This window comes from Poecilia reticulata, linkage group LG5 (assembly GCF_000633615.1).
Source record: "Poecilia reticulata strain Guanapo linkage group LG5, Guppy_female_1.0+MT, whole genome shotgun sequence".
Lineage (NCBI taxonomy): Eukaryota > Metazoa > Chordata > Actinopteri > Cyprinodontiformes > Poeciliidae > Poecilia > Poecilia reticulata.
This window is the reverse complement of record NC_024335.1, coordinates 17,761,324-17,782,876: the sequence shown is the minus strand read 5'-3', so window position 1 is coordinate 17,782,876 and position 21,553 is coordinate 17,761,324. Positions and strand designations below refer to the sequence as shown.

Below are 21,553 nucleotides of genomic sequence, written 5' to 3'. Positions count from 1 at the left end.
TTCTAAAACACACACACACACACACACACACACACACACACACACACACACACACACACACACACACACACACACGCCGTCCTTGTACTTTCCAATTACTGGACCACACATCCCAGGAGAACTTGAGCCTGGTTTCATGTTGGCAGCTCTGTATCTTGTGTGGTCAGGGTCCATACCGTCTGCCATCAAACCATCGCATCCCAATGAACCTGCTTTTTTGGTCCCCTCTGTTCTCAAAGATTTTCTATTTTGGGTTGTGTCCTTAATCTTCATCCACCTGAGTCTTTCCCCACAGCCTCAGGGATTCACCTTTAGGGGTGAAATGATCAAAAACGCAGGGAGAGGTGCCTTTATACGCTCTTCTCTCTAGTACTGATGTGAAAATGGCTGCCAGAAACCTGGTCAACTCTGCCTCAATAAGAAATAAGTCTGTATTTCTGTTTTTCCACCAAGGTTTAGAAAGAGCACAGCTGGAAACAGCAATTTTTTTTATGTTAATATATGGTAAATCCGACTGTTTTAATGTGTAAAAATACTATACAACAACCCAGATCAAAAACATTTTTTCCCCGGAAACTTTGTTTGGCATGTTAAGCAGACATCCTGCAGGAAAAGCAACATGCACCATTGTTAGGTATTTTCTTAAACCTACATGAAAAAAGAGAACCACAGATAACGTATATGAGTTTTTAACCAAACTTCTGCAGAAGGAGAAGACACAGTGAACTGCTCCTCCAAGCCGCTCACCATGTGTTCTGAAAATCTTTGGGAACAGCTTGTCTTTTATTATCAAACTTCAAAGAGGGAGGATAGGCAAGATAGACAGCAGAGGAAAAACAGCAGAGGTCGTAAAACATTTTACCTAAACACAGCAAAGGGCGTAAAACAATTTAACATCTGACCTACGATCTGAGCCCGGTTCAAATCTCGGTCAAACTGTTTCACATGAAGATGAACAGGCAGCTGTGACCTCCAGGTTAGTTCATACACACACTAAAGAAGAGAACACTTTAAACTGACTAACATTAGACTGAATATGAACTAAAGTAACAACAAAATGATAATACCAAAAAATCCCTATCAACCATTTTGCAGGAGCATCTGCTGGGTCACAATTTCTGGAAATTTCCTGTGAAAATATTTAAACGGGTTGGCAAATAATAAATAATGCCAGTCGATAACCAAACGGAGTCTCTCCAGACTTGCTGAGAGGGGAAAAGTATCAAGTATCAAGTATACTTTAAATCAACTTCAGAGTTCAATAAACAATATGGCATCAAATCCCTTCTTAAGCCAGTGTTTCTCTATTATTTTCTGTCATGCCCCCCTGGGGTTCATAATGTTTTTTGCGATCCCCTGCTCAGTGCCCTTCCCTCCCCATAATTTAAATACTATTGCGAATCTTCATATTTAATAATTTATCATACAAACCACTGGCTCCAACATTGTATGACCTTATTATCAAAACCGCTGTTTTATTATTGTAAGCCTCAAAATAATTTCCAAAATCAGTTTGAGTGAATCACTAACATTTTATCAAGACTACTCAGTTTGAAAAAGTGCAAATGTTTCACTAGAATTTGCATTTTTAGTAAAACTTTTTAGAACTGTAAACATTGATTACTTGTCAGCTTCTTCAGTTTAGTTTTCCACAAGGTATATAGTTCTTAACATTTATTGTGGAAAAATAGGAAAATTTTGCAGCAACATTGCTAATAGTTCAGCTTGTTAGATGAGAAGAGATGAAAAGTGTGTAACATTTTTGCATTAACAATAAAAAGACAGGTTTTGTCTATTTCCTGGCTTTTTTCTGCGAGCTACAGTTACTTGCTTATGATGGAGTATAAGTGCCAGGCTCTGAGTTTTTTATTTTTGATGTGTTTTAAATACGAGTAAAGTTGGATGAGAATAAATACTTAATTTTATGATAGCTTTTCACCATAGTGCACTAAATTGCAGAATATTGATAAAGGTTTAACAAATGACTAAGTACTAAATGTTTTAGCACCTCAGAAGCAAATTTTCAGCCCCAGGTCTTCGAAACGATTGCTCACACAACTTTTTATTTAACAGAAAGAACCAGACTTGTTGAGCGGGTCACGTTGCATATCACTCTATCGAAGCTTTTTAATTTAATGACTTTCTTCCGGCAATATTGCGTCTTTACTCTGCCAATATTGAAATGACTATGCTGATACGACTGGGTTCTAGTAGTATTATGACTGTATTCTATACTTCTGTATTATTGTATTTGAAAATAAGAATCTCTTATCATGGCCACTGACCTCTGCTGCCGTTTTTCTTTTCACTGTCAAACTTCTCCATCTCTCCTCTAGATAGATATATTTCAAAACATCCGCGTTTGTATCCTTTGCTTCGTTTTTTTTTTTTTTTTTCTTCTGCTCTGTTTACAACAGTGGTCCCCAACCTTTTTATTACTGTGGACCGGTCAAGACTTGGAAAATTTTGCTGCGGCCCGTGGGCAGGGGGGGAGGTGGACCGTCAGATAAGGCTTCTGCATGTTGGTGTTCCCTCTAAATCCTGAATATACCCAATTTTTGTTGTCTTGGCCCTTTTATCGCAGCCTGTGGGGTTTTCCCTGACTGGGAACAAGAATACAACCTGCCGAATGTGACAGGGAGCCAATCAGAAAGTGCGGTGACGTAAGAACGAGGGGAATCCCAAACAGCTGACATATCGCGCAACTGTGAGTCCGGTGGATATCGGAGATGATATGTGGAAATGTTTGTTATTATATGTAAAGTTCATTATTATGTTTATTAAGTTAAAAATGTTAACTATTAAAAAACATATTCACCTCCAAATCATAGTGCAGCAATTAGAGCGGCTGCTCCCGTCGTCTTTCATCCACCGCCTTTTCTTTTTGTTACGTCTTTTATCTCTTAAAATGACTCCGCATCCTGATATTGCTTCTACATAGTCATCCGTATTTGGTTATTCTAAATTCCCATATGCTATGTTGGGAGTTTTGTGGATTTTCTTCTGGAATCGCGATGTTTGTGACTGGAATCGGTTCGTGTTGCTCCTGCCTTGGAGTCACGAACCGATCCAACCTGTTGTACTTTTATCAGCTCTGTGGTCACAGAGGTTTGGAGAATCGGCCGACTATTCTTAAATCTTGCCGTCTAAACCGGACTTAAGACTTACAAGCTCTTCTTATATCCTATCGACCACTGCCCAAACGCTCTGACTCTGGTCACTATGGTAACTTTTACATGTCCCTTCAAAATAAGATACAGATACGCCACAAAAACGAACATTTTACTTTCGTGAAAATTTTAACTCACGATAATGACTAACAGGAGCCCTGAGCTTGTTTCTCTGCAACGACGGCTCCATCTGGGAGTGATGAGAGACAATGACACCTGAAGTGTTGCTTATATGCACAGCCTGCTTGGTTTCTACGTGGCGAAGCAGCTTGAAGCTTCATTGCCTCATTAGCAGCCGGTCGCCACATGTTATGCAGAGCAGGCTTGTAATGTGGGACTCACCTACCGGTCCGGGATAAATCCATTCTCCTGTCTCTTCTCTGGGCCTTTCCCCTTTGCAAAGAAACTTTCCATAGACATCTGATCTGTTTCTTAATCATTTTGCTGCTTGTGGGATCAGTGTTGGCACGCAAGTAACTGAGAGAATCCGGTTAAAGGTTTTTCAAAATAAAAGATCCTCCAGAAACAATACATAAAACGGAAATATTTAATGATTTCTTGCGCGGCCTGGTACCAATTGGTCCACGGACCAGTACCGGTCCACGGACCGGGGTTTGGGGACCACTGGTTTACAACAGTGCTGTGGCTACTTCTACTGGCTGGAACAGGCAGGCTGTTGATTAGTTTGAACACTGCTGCCAACTAATGACCGGAGGCTTGGTTATCAGTTAACATGAATAAAGACAATTATAAAGTCCTGCTTCTCGCCTGCTTCTTGTCATGCTTTCAGCACCAAGGTTTGTATGCATTGGGAATATTTTTGTGTTACAACATAAGGCGCATGGTCCATGCTCTCTGCTGGAGAACGTCCCTTCAACACGACACATCTTGTTTCTGTTGACATCAGGCTTCACCTCAACAGCAGGCTTTATCTCAGGCTCTTCATTCTTGTCTAGGTCTTTGAAGTCTATTGCTTCGATGTCTTCCAAAACTAGATGACCTTCGTTCACATATGGATAGTATTTGTTTATGTCCTGGTTGTTAAAGTCTATTGCGTCTTGGCTTTCAATGTTTTTTAGTCCATATTAAGAGGCAGGTCCGGACTCAGAGGTTGGTCCCGACTCAGCACCTCTGAGTCGGGACCAACCTCTGAGTCGGGAACGACCAACTGAGTCTGGACCGGCCTCTTGAGTCGGGACCTGCCTCTGAGTCCGGACTGACCTCTTCTGAGTGGCCCAAACTCAGAGGCCAAACTAAGACTGGACAAAACTCAACGTTTGTTCCACTTTTAGAGGGTTCTTGAGTCTGAGCATCGTCTGAATTATCTCCACAACAGAAAGCATGTTGAATGTACTTCCATGACTTTCTGAGATGGTCTTGTGAAAGATTAGTTTTCCTAGGACGTGTCAGGGTTCTTTTGAAACACTGTATAACCTTGTAAATAACTATTGGGTTGTCACTTTTTATCTTAAACAGCAATTCTCTAACTAAATCATCATTGCCTGAGAGAAGTTGAAATATATCTCCACAGAGTTTTCTTTCCATCTTGTCAAAAAAGACAAAATCTATGTCCTTTACATCTTCCCAGAGTTTAGGAGCAATCTTTTTCTGGACAGGTACGGTGTGCTTCATTTTGTAAGCGGCATATCTAGGTCTGTGACTGGACTTATAAATCAAACACCAAAGATTTTTTCCCACCATATTTCTACTTTCCTCTTTGGTTCCACGTTTGAAAGCCATCTCTTTCGCATCCCTCAAAAATTGTTCATGGTCCATGCCTGCCTGAGTATAATCCTCACTCAGGAAGTTTTCATCTGAGTACAAGTCCTCACTGGGAAAAAAAAGTCTTTCTGATCTTTCGTTTTGTAGATGTAAACATTTTCTTTGGAGGAACAGGATTCTCCAGGTGATGTTTGAATTTTTCCACAATAACTTTATGTCCTTCTGGGTAATCAAGAAGTCCAATTAAATGCAGTCCAGAAGCAAAGTGGGAAGCATCTCTGGCGAGGCTTTTTAAAATCTGTTCACTCAGCTCTTCTGACTCCTCTGAGAGAACATCCACATTTAATTCTCCTGTTTCTCTCAAAAGTAAGATCAAAACCTCATGGTGTTCTTCCAAAAATGTTTCTCTGACGAGATGCAGAGTTGGTCCGTCCGCAGATTTTTCAATCACTTTCCAAAGAAGTTCGCTGAGAAAGTTTGTTTTCCTGTAATCCGGGGTTGTTTGACCGGGATGGAGTTTGTTGGAGAACCTTTTTTTCATGTTTTTCATGGCAACTGTTGCTAGAGGTAATAATGGCATGCAGTGAGCATGCGCTATGAAAAAAAATCTGTGGGCACTAAATACATTATTCCCACAAGTCTGAACTGGAAGTGAATATTAGAATTATGGCAACAAACCAGCAAACCAGCTTCGCCAGAACAGGGGGGGCCAGGGAACCATTGGCCCCTAGACTTTACTGCCCTACCCATTTTTATTTATTATTTGGGTTCTATCTCCTAACAGGCATAGTAGGGCAAGTGTCAATGGGACAGCTACATCCAACCAGTTACTCAGGAAATCCACCAGTTTAACCCAGAAGGGTTTGACCAATTTGCAGTCCCATATTCAGTGCATCGGCTTATTTTGGTGGGGGCAAAATAAACAGTAGCAAAAAAACTAACAAAAAAAGAGTCAAAGCAATAATAATATTACTCAAGTAAAAGAAAAAGGCACAGTGCTGTGAAACTACTCTAATAAGTACTTTTTTTTTTTCAAAAAAGTTACTCAAGGGAATGTAACCAGATCTACCCAATTTTGAACATAGGCATCATCATCAGTAGCCTACAGGCTACTTGTTAACAAGCTTGAGGTGCTGTATTGTTATCAGCTAGTAATCTTTTAACTAACATTAACTGCATCCAACAGCATTTGAACTCAGCCGGTTAGTTTGGTTGAAAAACTGTGCAAAGTTTTTTGCGTTTTGCTGGTTTGTTGTCATAATTCAACAAACCAGCAAACCTACATTTTATTTTCAGCCCCTTAATTGTATTTACAACTTACATTGCTGACAGCCTATCTCATAATCTAAAAAGCTTGAAAACGTATTATTAGAAAAACAAATAACAGTGAAACTTACAAATGTCCAGAAAGAGAAATAGGAAACACTCCATGAAAGATGCAAACAGGCTGCAGACAATCAATTACTTAAGCAGTCGCGGTTTAAATGAGCTGTTCCCTCTACTCTAAAGGAAGGAGTAATTTCCAGTTTCATTCAGAAATCTGTGGGCACAGATTAAAAAAAAAGTTATTGGCTATAAAATATGCAGATGGATTTAGACTTGGAGTTCACAATTTAGATCCAACAATAGATTTATAGCTTTTTACTTGTGCTTATTCCTCCTGCTGGTGCTATGTGATAATGGTTGGATAAAATATTCCAACCACATTCTCCAAAATGAGGGCAGCCACTGATGATGTGAATTACTTCAATGTGTGATTTGACCAATCTGGAAAAAAAAAAAAAAATAAATAAATAAAGGAAATTTTTACAGGAGGATTGCAACGTAACCCAGCATTTAAATTCCACTAATCGCTGCAGGAAGCACACAGAGTCATTTACACCACAGTAAAACCTAATTTAGTGTTGAGGAAGCGTTTCAGCACAGAACATGACTGAAGTGAAATGCAGCCTCGGGATATTCACACTTTAAAGAAATCCTGCTGCGTTTTTATGCAATTACACAATGATCTGTCATTTCCTGCTCCATATAAATAAATAAATGAATGAATAAATAAATAAGGGTTTTTAAGAACAAAGTATATGTAATGGAACATGGACTCAACAGCTATGCCTTTTTCCCCCCATTTTGACATTATTAGTCATATAGTTGTGGAGGAATATATGACCTATTTTTCTTTTTTCTTTTTTTTTTGAGTTCATTAATATCCGCAGACATTTTTTCATGAACAGATCCTCTCAACATTACACAGTCTGAGCTTGGGCTGAGTGATGAGGGATGCCACACTCATCTATCTGAACACACCAGCCCTCATGTCCATGCATCTATGTGCAGACGAGTTGGCAACGTGGCGTTTAGTGTCCTACCCAGAGACACTTTCACATGAGGGAAACTGACATTAAACTTACAATCTTCTGGTTAGAAGATTGGTTATTCTTCCCACTTATCCACAGCTGATCACAATCAGCTGAACTTGAAAGTGGCAAAAATAATCTCTGGTGTCTTTCCGACTTAGCATTGTGCTAATTTACTTCCTTTGGAAGCAGCGAATTTGAACTCTGTTTAGAGACACACTCTTATCCAGGAAAGCAGCTTGTTTTTCCCCCCTCAATTTATTATGAGAACCGTGGATTTGGCCAAAGAATCAAGATATCTTCCTGACTCAACGATTATGCACAAAAATAGTTTAAGGGATAGTAATCATTACTTCACACATTTGTGCCGTATTTCTGTGTGTGACCTAAAGAGAAGAGGACATTCATAAAATGGAACAACTGCTGACACTAAACGTCAGCTCTGTAGGCGACACTCATCCACACGAATCACATCTGCAGGTGAATCACTGTGTCAGTCAGGAAATGTCCAAACCACACTTGCTGTAGAAAATGTCCATGTCGTGTTGTCCTGGTTCATGACATGATCCAGTGCTACTGAATAAACAACGTGAGCTCAGTCAAAGGTAATAAATCAATTTTTCATTCCCAAGGTTTCCTTGAGCAGCTGGTACTCTGACCCTGGACACATTTTATCACGCTATTGATTAGGAGGAAGGATTGTCTCCCAATTGATCAGTGGTTTTATCCCTCGCTAAAACGTCCTTGCGCAGGATGCTGAATCCTGGTTTACCTCCTGCAGGTCATCAGACTGTGATTCTGTGTAAGATAAAGAGAAGCAGTGCATAGTCTACTGGACCATATTGATGAATGTCAAAGCCATAATCCTTTGATTTACTCAAGTGGTATTTTATGTTAAAGGGAGAACTCACAGGAAAAGTTAAAGCGAGTAAATAAGCATCTTTTGCACTGGTGCAACATCATTAAAACAGTTGATCAATTGTGAAAACACCTGTGTCCACTTTGATTGGAAAAGCAAAAAGAATTGATAAAGGAGATAAAGTTCCCAATAGCAAAGGACCAAATTCTAAAAAAAAAAATAAAAAATACAATCTTGAAACAAAATCAACACCTGAACACGTAATGTCAGTATTTCAGTGAGACTAACTTGAGTAGATGGATGTGGAGCAAAATATACTGGAGATGGTCTCATGCAGGATGACACATATGGGTCAAACCCCGACAGGGTGCAGTTTGGGACTTTTACTAAAAGATGAGCTTGTTGAACCCACTGCAGTTAAAGATGGACTAATATCTTCTCTCTAATCGTAGTTGCCACTTCTGGGACATGCTTAGCTCCAGCTACATTAAAAGAAGACGTTCACATTCAAAGTTCAACAAAAGCAAAAGAATAACTTCACTTTCGTCTTCTTTCCTTTGGTTTCTACTGGAAACTTTGGACTATTTCAATCACACATTTTATAGCTCAGAATCCATTTTGTTTTATACATATAGTGGTGTGAAAAAGCAACTTTTCCCCTTGCAAATGTCTTTAAGTTTTGTTTCAAATCATAATCATATACACATCAGACAAAAAACTAAGTAGATTGTAAAAACTCAATGCCAACACTGCTAACCAAAAAGAATTAATAACACATTTAATAAAAAACATCTTGAGATCATACTTGGGGGCCCAGGGGGGTATTTTGAGGACTGATGAAACAGGAGGAATCATTTGAAGGGTCTCTGCCTGGTTACATTTGACTTAAAACTAACGCCACCATTAAAATGGATTAAATGGATTGAACCATTAAACTCTCTCTACTGGAAACACCAGACGGGGAAGCAAACGTTGGCTTTGCAGCATGACAATGATCTTAAGTATAACAACAAGTCTTCCTCTTAATGTCTAAAAAAAGAAAGCAATAACAATTTTGGAGTGGCCTAGTCACAGTCTGGATATTAAACCAATTGAGAAGATGACTTTAGGCAGGCCGTTCGTGCTTGGCAGCTCTCCAGTGTGACTGGATTAAAACAATCCTGCAAAGTTTTCTGGCTTTTGGTAAGAATGTGCTCATCCTCTGATCCTAAGTCAAACTCCCATGATGACTTCATGCAGCAAATGTGTTCATTTGGATAGTAAATAGCTCAATAAACTAACTGTTCTACCAATTTATTATTTCTTATTCCAGTATGTATTCATGTGTGTGGTTTCATTGTTGTTTTGTCTCTCATATCCAGGACAATAAAATACATTTTTAATCCTAATGAGTTTATCTTCATACTTAAAGGTTAAAAAAAGAAAAAGAAATGGTGTGGATTTTGATTTATTTTTATACTGTATGTGCTGTAGTTAGGCCTGTCGTGATAAACCATAAATCAATTAATGGACGATAAATTAAACCTATCGACCTCATTTTAATTATCGTCTTTATCGTCTCTTCCGGGCTTTTTTATTTCTCTTGATGACACTGAATGAAAAAAGGCTCAGCTCCGGTGCTCTCTACTGACCCTCCCTTTCTCATTTCCTTAGTCTAATGTCCAGCGCACATTACACGAGTTGTCGCCCTACTGTCGGTCCATTTTCAAACCCTGAGAGACACATTAGCCGACAGAAATCCTAGGTATAACGGTTCGATCGGGTTCGTCGTGCCGTGTGGTGTCCAGCCACATGGGCACAAAATAATGGCTACAAGTCCAGTTAACTAATTTTAAAATCAGTCATTAATCAATGCTTTACTAGAATCTACCTGTGGTGCATGTGGCTAGAGTCAGCGTAAAGTCCTGACTGAATGAAAATCATTATAACCTATTTATGTCACGTTAATGAAGAACAGTTGAAAATGTACCGGGTTTATCAACTGCAGTAGCAATTTGGCTCCAACTCCTCCCATTGTCATTTCTATATTCTTTGCACGAAATGTTGAATAAACATTAATGATAGCACAAATCATCTCCGATGTCGCTGGACCTCGGGTTCCCGTTTTCTGATTGGCTACCTGTCACATTCAACGGGCAGCGTTAAGCTCCCAGATGGGAAAAACCCCTAATTTAGATCGGAGCGGCCACGACGATTTACCGTAACACACCACACACTGCAGGATGATCGGTTAGACCGGCCAACGATCTAAGACTGTCATAAGGGGAAAATGGGGCCAAAAAATGGTGTAGTGTGAACTATTGCATTAGGTAGTCGGATGTGCCCGTTTTCTCTATTTAAATCTAGTGATTACTGACGGGAAATATACATACAGACTTCATAATCTGCACTCTTTTGGTTGAATGCAGTATTTATTTCCACTTTGGCTTTATGTTGTTTAGTTTTTATTCAAGTATGTTTTTTGTTAATGGAGACTGAGAATCCATTTTATTTTTGTTTTTGGTTGTTTTGTTTATTTAGTTTATCAGTTCCAGTGTTACGTGTTCTTTTGAAAGTAAAGTGCATCTATCAGGAAATCGCATGTATTATTAGTCATTTCCATTAAATCATTGTCAAAAGGTCTTGAAACAATATTATCGTTTATCACAATAATTTTTTAGACAATCGTCCAGCAAAATTTGTTATTGTGACAGGCCTAGCTGTAGTAGAAGATTCAAAACATTGAAGTTTGTGTTCCTGTAACATGTTGGGTTGCTCATTCACCCATCAGTAGACTTAAATTTTGCCATAGAATAACCTTACGGACTAAGTCTAAAAGCTGCGTCACGTGGACGCCACAAACTTGCACAGTTCTCAGTGAAAAATTGAAAAAGAATTATTTCCTCAATCACTGCATTGAATGTTTGATTGCTGAAGCTGCAGAAGACACATTTACATTTGATGCATTCCAATTAGACATTCAAGTTCTAACAAGCAGCTCCGTTTGGGAGAATATACGATGTTCTCACTTGCTGTGCGACTCATTCCTGTTTGTCTTTAATCCCAGCATGACGGCTGAAATTGATGGTTCTCGTTCAGTCAGTATTTATGACACTGCGTATGTGCTTGTGTGTCAGCTTTTCAGAAGTTTTTGGGGAAGACGGATGTGTCCCAGGAGCTGGAGGAGGTCCACGCGGAGGCACGGGCTCAGGACAACCTGAACACTGTCTCTGTGTTACAGCTGCTGAGGAGCCCAGCTGTTCGCTGGCAGCTCATCACCATCATCATCACCATGGCTTGCTATCAGCTCTGTGGACTCAACGCTGTAAGATGTGGCCCCTGTGTTTCATTAGGTTTTCCTTTTAATGCTATTTTGTATCCATTATTTAGGTGCTTTCGTGCACCATATTCTCAATATTTCATAGAGAATTAAAACTGCATGCTATTTAAAAAGATTAACACATTTGTGCAATCTACCAAAAAAAAAAAGTGTTTCTTCTATCCGGACATCCCTCCAGAAGATACTTTGTCACACCGTGTTAGGAAGCTTAAAACTCAGTCTTCTGACAGGATGACAAGAGAAATGATTCACTATATTGCCAAAAGTGTTCACTCATCTGCCTTCACTTTCATGAGTTTGAGGGACATAATCCTAATCCATAGGGTTTAGTAGGATATCAGCCAGTCCTTTGCAGCTATAATAGCTTCAGCTCCTCTGAAAAGATTTTCCATGAGTTTTAACAGTGCATATATGTGTGTTTTTAACTTTTTTTTTCCAAGAGGCATATTTATGAGGTCAGGCACTGATGTTGGACGAGAAGGCCTGACTCAGTTTTTGTTCTAATTTACCCCAAAGTTATTGTATTGAGTTTAGGGCGAGTTTAGGCCAATCAGGTTTTTCCAAACTAAGATTCTTCATACAGGTCTTTGCTTTACCAACTGGTGAGCATCACTTACTGCTCCCACAAAGCAGGAATTTATCCAAAATGTCTCAGTGTGCGGAAGTTTTAAGTTTCTTTCACCAGGCTGAGCCGGACTGCTGTAAAACAACTTCGTCTTGTATGGCACCAAACCCTACGTATCAACATGTTTCCTCTGCTCTAGAGTCCAGTGGTGACATGCGTTTGGTGATGTGAACCTTGGATGCAGCTGCTTGGCCATGATAACCGATTAAATGCAGGCGTCTATACAACGTTCTTGAGCTAATCCGAGAAAGTTCACACAAGGTTTGAAGGTCTGCAGCTATTGACTCTGCAGAATGTTGGCAACCCCTGCACACCATTAGCCTCAATATCTCAGTTTACTGAGGAGTGTTTGGTAACAAGGAAATATGATGACTAGACTCGTTGCACAGGAAGCATCCTATCATGGTGCCCTGGAATCTGCTGAGGCTGATTTATCTTTCACAAACATTTAAAGAGACTTTCTGCATGCCAGGTTGCAAAATTTTATATATATTTAGCCATGGAAGTGACTGTAACGGTAGAATTCAATAATTTAGAAGGGTGACCTAATATTTTGACTAATATAATGTATTTTTACTTCATGAAAACTTTATTGTGTTTCCTTCTTAAGGAATAATTTGCTCTGTTGTTGCACTTTTAGCAGTATTCAAAGGATTTTTGGACGATAATAGGAGTTAAGCTGTTGGCTTTGTGACCGTCTCACTAACATATCTGAGTTACAATCGGCCTGGTAAAAGCAAACGCATTCGCGCCAATATTTCTACAGGCATTCCAAACAATTTAATAATTCACCAGAGATGCTGAAGTGGACAAAAAGAATGACATGACAGTCAATTTTATACTCAGCTGCTCAGATGTGCTGCCCGATTTATGTCCTAGAAGTGACAAAAACATCAGAAACCTCTCGTCGGGGTGGATCAGGTGTAGCTGCACGCCGTTTTTCCATACCTTCCCTTGGGAAATTTACATTCACAGTTGTGACTGCAGATGAGAGATTTCTTCCCAAATATGTCCTTTCTCTGCTCCATATCAAGATAAAAATCCAAGGATAAAATAGGTTTAAGGTAATGGATTTTCTGTGAATGTCCATCAGGACATTCACCACATATTTTATTGCGTGCCACTGTGTGTAATAGACACACAATGGAGTCGTATTAGCCATAGCTAAATGTGAAAAAGCTCCACCTTCCTTAGAAGCCGCATGTGGCTAAAATTTGAGATCAAAAACCTTGTTAAACCTGCCAGTAAAATAATAATGTGCCTTCCAATCAAAGGACACAAGATCCAGTTCAACCTGGAACGGTGCAGTTTAGTTCCTTTCTCTGTCTCCAAATTGCTCTCGTTGAGAATGAAACTGTTGAAGTGACTGGAAGGACGAATATCTGTGGGAGTGGAAACTGATGGTACTTAACGGAATATTTCAGGATCAGATCTCTATATTTGATATGCTGGTGGAAATGTCAGTAATTTCCATTTAAGCAAGAGATGATGAAACTGATTTAAAAAGTCAAGAATAAGAAGATGACCTAATATACACACATTTCCTTTCAGCAGAGATAGGAATGTAATTTAGATTCCTGATGGGGATTTTATTGGAAACACGATATCGTCGTATTCATAAATGTCGGGTAATTCCAGTAAATCTTACAGACTGGAATAATTTAACTGTGTCACAGCTACTTGATGTACTCTACAATATCAGTATTCGATCCTGTTTGTGCTTCTTATTTCAAAAACATTACTGAAATCATTTGTAATGCTGGTTTGGAAAAATGATGAAAGCATAGAGAAAAAAATCGATTATTTTTTAAAAATAGGATATTTTGTTGTTGACGCAGGAGGGCATCAACAACTCACCAAAAAGGTCACAAAAACAAAGGTTTTGAGGATGATCACTTTTGATCATCCACTTGATCTACTAACTGCGGTTTTTGAGCTTTTAACTATTCAGACATCTTATCTTAATTTCGAACCCCATTGATCTCGGTGTTAATGATGTTTTGATGTCAAGAGCTCCATCTGAGTAATCTGCCTTTGCAAGATCTAATCTCATTGCCAGTCCCGGCTTTATGCCATTTTCTTTTCACTTAGTTCAAGGGTGATAAAAATCATAACAGAGAATAATTCTCTAAGCTCTAAGAGTAAAGACATGACAGAGATTGTTGTAGCAAATCCTATTAGAATTTCTTTAAAAAAACATTAAACACTTTATTGATGAATAAATAAAACTCTCAGTAAAACTTGATTTGTTTTCTTGCAGATCTGGTACTACACTAATGGAATCCTACGGGAAGCCGGGTTTGCAGAGCACTTGCTCCCCTACTTCACACTGAGCACGGGGGCTACGGAGACTCTGGCCGCCATCTTCTCAGTGAGTACGCCTGATGCCTTTACTTGTTTAAACTCAACACAGTTCCTTTTCTGGTGCTTAAATTGAAATATCAAGGTGAAAAGAAGTTGACTCGGGTTGAAAGGAGGTGATTCTTGTGTATTTCTATACATCTCCAATGAATACTCCAGTGTGCTAGTGTTAGATATGCAGCAGTTAGACCCAAGCTATGATCATTTCATTTTCAAAACTGTACTTACACTCTGAAGAAATTCGGTTTGGTATTCTCTGTGCTCTGGTTAGACAGTGACGCATATTAAGGTTAATAAATGAGGCGTCAAATATGTCAGAGTGAAGAAGTAATTCATGCTAATTGATGTCAGTGTTCCTAATGTCACAATCAAAATATATAATCACATAATTACAGAAACCCAAGGTTGTTATTATGCCCACCTCTGCACAGTTTGGCTGACAGATCCAGAAATTAAATGAAAAAAAAATAGCCTTTCAATTTAAGCACATCTATGCACAACTACATGTTGTTGTCAAAACACAGGTGGCATTTTTAAATGTTTGAAAAGGTTAATGTGCTAATCCCTTTTGAAAATCCCATTCTTAACAATTAGCATTAATGCTGCACTCAAATGTACAATTAATCTTAGGCAAATACTGACGTGTACAAACTCAACACATCAATATGAGTTTAGGTATTTACAGGTATATATTCTCTATAGGAATGGAATAGCATGTTTTTATTCCAAGTGTGTAAACTCACCGAATCGTTTAATGTGCACATGTTGGGGAGGGTTCTGCTTGTTCTAATTAAACAAAGATAGCGCAATAAGTCCGCAGAAGAATTTTTTTTAAATATGTGGCAAGATGACTTCACCAAACGACTAGGTGGAGATTTCTGCAAATAAAAAGGCTTTTACTGCACAGAAAATTAAAGAAATCTGGAAAACTCACAGGCTTTGCAGATAACTTGCTTGCATTAATCAAGTTTCGTTTGAGATTTTTCAGTGTCGTTTCTTTTTCTCTTTCCTCAGACATTTGACAACAAACAAGCTATCCAACTTCAGAACCCGCTTAGCTATAGCTGCCGTTTTATAATAAATTGGACTTCAGAACAGTGGCAAAGCCTCATTGCACTTCTTCTTTGCAGTTTAGTGTATGGTAATTCTATGCACAGCTTTTCTTTGCTTTACTCTTTGCAGCACAAACCACATGACACCCTATCCTATATCACATTAGTTTATCTCTTGCTTTTATCCAATTTAACCTTCATTTGATCAGAGGAAGAGGGGGCAGAGAGGTGTTGGTGCACAGAGTTTATGTCTGGCTTTTATTTTTTAAATTTACTTCAGAGTGACATTAATGGCCGTTGGTAAGAGCTACAGATGTAAATGCAAAATGTGGCTAATTTTACATATTTCACAAATACCTCAAATACTCATTCTCACAAGGTTTAAACGCTTTTATAATATGTAGTGCAAAATACTAAGTACACGGTACAAAGTACTTTTATTATGTGAATCTCAGCTGTCCCATCAACTGAGGGCCAAAGCTCTACTATGGTTGGTGAAAGGAGATTCTTCCATATTTAATAAACATGTTGATGTATTTATTAGTCCACTTATTTGTCCAAATTCACTCTTCAAAAGAAACCATTAAAAAAGTTAAATATTTTTTTTTTTTAGTTCACCACAATTAATAGTGATAGTTAGTATATTTACAATCCCAAGTGAATTTTCTTTATAGGATAAATTCATCCAAAATAAACATTAATAATTTATTAGGTTGCACCAACAGTGAAACCTGACCTCTGCCAGTTAATTTCTGGTTGCTTCCTTGTCTCCAATTACTTATGCTCAGTATAAGCAACTCTAACCAAGTACTGCCAACTCTTCAATAAATCTGTTTTCATTCATATGTTTTAGTTTTTAGGTTGCCAAATGTCTTAGATATTGTGACTTTAAACAGCTATTAACATCACATTTGAAATCATAGTTTCTTCCAAGATTAAGCCCTAATATGCCAAATACTAAATCTGACACCTGATTTTGGATTAAAACTGATTTTATGAGTCCAAGAACCTGGAGCGGATTCTGAGTCTTACTACAGTCTAGATCTAACTAAGTCGCTCCTTTAAACATGAGGCTTTAACCAGAGCCACTTAACAATAAATTAAATCAACAAACAAAATGTCTTATGTAATTTAGGTCTAATGAAAGTGAGTCATATGGTTCTAAATTAGATATCAGTTTATCCTCTGTGGGCCTCGGACGGGTTGGGCATTGTATAACAGATTTCTTTTGGCACTTTTCCCTCCAAAGGCAAGTGTTTCTTTTTTCAAACAGAAGCACTTAACAAAAAGCAGTGGGAAATGTTCCCTGTCATCTGCCCTCATTAAATAGGTATATTACTCCTCGTGTGGGATCCTCAGAATTTCTTTGAGTCTTGCGAACGTTTGCACACTAGATACAATCTTTGATCTTTGAAAGATCAAACCTGAGCTGAGTCACTCAGGCCTACGGTAACTTGGTTTCAAGAGCAGATCGACTGACTTTTGATGTGTACAGCCCTCTTTTATGTTGCTAAAAATGATGATTCACTAGATAGAAATAATTGAAATGAGAAATTTTACTTATTACAGTAGTCCCCATTAGTAAATTTGTGATTTTGTTTTAGCTTTATATCATGTTGTAATGTCAGTCCCTCATAAAACACATGCAGAGTGTTGCTTTGACTCAAGTCGAGTCTGTTTGAGAAACTCTTGAATCTCCTGTAGCTTCGGTGAGAATGATTTGAATGTGGCTTCAGGTGGTTCAAATGGCATTAGTGAGAAGCTCTCACCTGGTTTGAAGATGCTGCTTTGTTTAATTTAGATAGCAATATTCAGTGTGTGCATTTTTTATTTCGGAAATGAATATGTCTGTAGCTTTTGCTGGATTCCAGAAACTGGGGCTTTCCATAACAGGAACCTGCCAAAAGTCACAACAAACACTTCTTTCACGCGTTTAACATGTTTTTAAATTTTAAAAAATGGATAAATTGTGGGCAAATGGAAAGCTTTCCTGAAGCGGTGGCTTATTTTGGCCCTGATGTGACTGTGCCAAGAGTCTGTAAGGAAACATGAGCAGTCTGTTGGCATCCTCCAGTTTGGATTTAATGAGCTTTGGGAATACTCTGGCTCCATATGGGCTGACCCAGAACACGCCATCTTTTTCTGGTATTCCCCCATCATGTACAATAATATATGGCTGCTTCCTTTTGTTCTCCACCAGACAGTCTTTGAAAATAGAGCAAAGCCTTTTAGCTGCAGTATATTTATCTTGCTTTCTTCTTGTGTCCTTGAGTGAGCTTTGATTACAGAGCTATTGCTCTTTTTCTTTTGCCCTTTGCCCTCCTATTAAATTTATATTTGGTACGTTGACAGCTTTGCTGTACAGAAGCAAAGGCTTTGGATCTTTAAATTGCGTTCGTGTTCTTTTTCTTCATGGCTTCTAATCTTTTTTGCTCCTAAAGCATAAACTATACAAATTTGTCGTAAGATTTGGTTCATGGAAAGGCAAAAAACGAACTTTTTAAAAGTCAGTTTTGGCCCAACAAGAGGAAACTATTTTCAGGATATGAGTAGGCAATGTTTGTCCTTCTGCCAGAAATGCACTTTTTTCCCCCTTCAAGCTATTTTACCGCCTTCTCTTTTCAGATTGTTAAAGATATCAAATAGCATTTTGAGGCACCAGCATTTCTGTGCCTCAAAATTTGTGGACCAAAATGCCATGAATGTAAGATTTCTATTTCCATAGTTGTTTTCCCATTTGAATTACGCAGATGAGATTGAAGACAATTGTATTGCTTTTGTTTTTGTTAATCTGACTGACATACGTATGATATGAACATGTTTATGTGGGTGTGGAGAAATTTGCTGGGATTTAGTGCAGTGGGGATTTAGAAAAGCTTGCATTCAGCTGTGACTGCTCCCACAACAATTCCCTCCCTTCCATAAAATAAATGTAACAGAAGCATTTTATGATTTATTATTTTCTTAAAAAGCTGATCAGAGTTTCGAGGAATCTCTTATTAGTAATCCATTACTCCATGTTTCCCTGGGGTATAAATAACCTGGGGTATGTCATAACACAGAGACCTAATTCTTTTAGTCAGTGGCTCGAGGCTGATTGAGGATACATATTTATCTTGTCGCCACGTTCTGCTCTCAGTAGCGTTTTTTTTCCCCATCCCCACAACAGATATTTGTTCTCTGAAAGAAATACAGCTTTCCATGCTGTATTTCTTAACTCTCTGATCATTTGAATATGTTCTGCTTGGAGGACAAAATGAGGTGGAACATTAGTTTTTCATCTGTAAGAAGAACTTACAAAAGTAACGGTGAAAACTTCCTGAAACATGTTGCGAAGGTTGAGTATTTTAGCTCAACAGCGAAAAAAGTTTGCTGCTGGGCATCTGGAAAAGAAGACGAACCAGTCTTTTGAGTTTTTAAATCTTGTGAACATTACTAGACATTACAATGTGAAAAAAAACAGTATTTCAGATAAATTTGTCTTGTAAAATTTCATTTTATCTTGCTTTATATGCTCTTCCTGTCTCATGTATCAAGTTTAATGGATCTGTCATATATTGTTAATTGTTTTCGTATTATGGTTTGAAATTTGGATCTTAGCTCCTTTTATAACTCTACATCAACTTATAAAACTAATCATGTCCCATTTTTCCAATTTATAGCCGCAGATTTGAATACATTTATTCAAATCTGATCTGATGGATCAGCTCATAGTATCCAAAGTTAGGTGACAGGGAAAGTCAAAGCAGTTTTCATATATCAAAAGTTTTAATACATTTCTATTCAATCCCCTACTTTAATATCCTTCATATAAACTCAGTGTAACCATTTACCTTTTAAGAAAGCACAATTCACTTGTGTGTAATTTAATCCCAACATAAATCAAGCTGTACAGTACTGTCTTAACAGATTTCTTAAGTAATTTTAATGCATAAAAGCATAACGGATAAAGGAACACAGCACACAAGTCAGGGATAAAGTTGCTGAGAAGTTTAAAGCCAGACTTGGTTTTGAAAAAATTTCCCAAGCTTTGAACATCTGGCACTGTTCAACTCATCAGCTGAAAATACACAGAGTATGCCACCAAGACATTGTAGTTCACCTGAAACGACTGGTCTTGGAAGAAGATCAATAAAGAAAGAAGCTGCCAGAGATGTGGTGGATAAAAAGGAAACCAAAATTCAAGTGTGAGAATCTGTCAACAGAAATGGCCTCGACAGTAGGATGGCACTTCTCACAAACAGCAGGAAGCTGATGTTTTTCTTTTGTGTGGACATTGGGAACTGGTTAAATTTGATTTGTAGATGGTAATAATGAAGCAGAATAATCTGGGAAGAAAACCTGTAGAGACTGCAGAAGACTTGAGACGAGAGATCAACCTCCCAGCAGTACAGTGACCCTATAAGAATCCAGCTCCAGTCATCAAGGCCCAGCGTCCTACTGCTCCAACACACCTGAGTCAAATGGTCCAACTACCTTCTCACCTTGTCAATATTCTGCAGAAAACTACAAACGAACCATCATTTGAGAACTTAACTTTGGATGCCACTGCTCTAAAGATACTGGAACGGTTTAAGTAAAACACATTCATGCTTTTGAGTAGCCCAGTCAAAGTACACCACCCAAGTCCATATAAGTAGCAATCTGCAGCAATCCTTGAAACTTGCTGACTGATTTTTACAAAGAATGAGCAAAGATTGTTGTCCCAGTGTAAGAAGCTGATAGCTGGAGCCCTGAACCGGTTGCAGATTTTAATTGCGACTTAAAGATTGACTCAGAGGAGCTAAATATAAATCACACTTTTCTGATTTTTATTTGCAAAAAACATTTAATACCTTTTGTCATGTCTCTTCCAAAACTGTTACTATTACTGCTTTGTGTGGATCCAACAACAACTTATTCCAGCATAATAAATACTTTTGCAAAGTGCTGTATAGCGAGGCAGCAGAGCAAAGCAAGAAAAAAAAAAAGAATACTGACACAGTTGTGAACCTTTAAATGCAACATGTTATCCACTGACCTCCTGCTCTCTTTTCTAGTACCCCACTGGGCAAAAGCCCTTTCTATGCAGCACGCTTGTCACTATTCGACTGGATAATAAACCAGAGCGGAGGATTTTGTGCCACTCCACATTAATTCACACACATCCGACCATGTCGTCACAATCTGGAGCCCGCTGGCAAGTCAGAGTTTAAAGACTAACAGGAGATCATAGAATGCGAAAACTGACCTCGTTGTGGTAGTGACGCACGTTATGTGACGGACAATCGGTGATTCAGAAACAAATACTTATAAGTGAAAGGATTTAACTGAGGATTTTACTGAAATTTTCTGTGTTGAGTTGATAAAAAAAAGAGTGAGAAAAGAAGAGAAGGATAATCTTTATGTTGCAGGAAAGGAAGTTTTGAATAATCTGTTTGTTCTGCTGATGCCGCAGGGCCTGGTGGGTCATAAAACAACGACAAGCTGATTAATTTAGCAATAAAGTAAAAAAGCTACTTAGTTATACATTTGGCCTGTGATGCAACTTGAGTGTAAAAATGGCCACAACTGCACTGGTAAGCTAGATTTTTGACTGAAATCCTAAAGGGGAAGGTTCTGGAGTAAATGGAAGGCTGGAGCTCCCTCAAGCTGCAGCCAGTTGTCTTAAAATGACTCATCTGCTTCCTGATGTGATGAATTGTGACCGCACATTTTAATCCCTCCAACCGAGAGGCCTGAACTCACCAGACTGTTGTCTGTCAAGAAGTAGGATAGAGCATTGATTTGTTGGCAGGGATGCACCAATAAGTCTTTTATCACTGATTGGTTCCTAGTTTTCTCTGAGATCTTACCTGCTTATTGGTATCTGGTTGATTTTCCTGGTTTTCCAGGAACAAAGTGTCATTTTAAGGCACAATCAAGTAACTATGTTACCTGAAATTATTAATTTTTTTTTGCATATATCCAACATAACTTTAAAGAAACTTAACTTCATTATCTGATACCTCTAAATTAACCTCCTGTCTCTTTAAAAGAAGCTCTCACTTTTTCAACACTTCGCCTTCAGTTCCTCATCACATCAGTGCGTTTCATTATGTCCTTTATGAGT

The 21,553-nt window shown here is 38.4% G+C and overlaps 1 protein-coding gene across 6 annotated transcripts in view; it reads left to right on the top strand.

Moving 5' to 3' along the window:
- Positions 1 to 21,553, top strand: part of slc2a9l2 (solute carrier family 2 member 9, like 2) — a 121,214-nt gene that overhangs the window by 52,668 nt on the left and 46,993 nt on the right. For all 6 annotated transcript variants that reach the window (XM_008409515.2, XM_008409518.2, XM_008409519.2 and 3 more), the window contains exons 8-9: positions 11,222 to 11,409; positions 14,310 to 14,420. In XM_008409515.2, the coding sequence (XP_008407737.1) occupies positions 11,222 to 11,409; positions 14,310 to 14,420 (299 nt within the window). The remainder of the gene's footprint in view (positions 1 to 11,221; positions 11,410 to 14,309; positions 14,421 to 21,553) is intronic.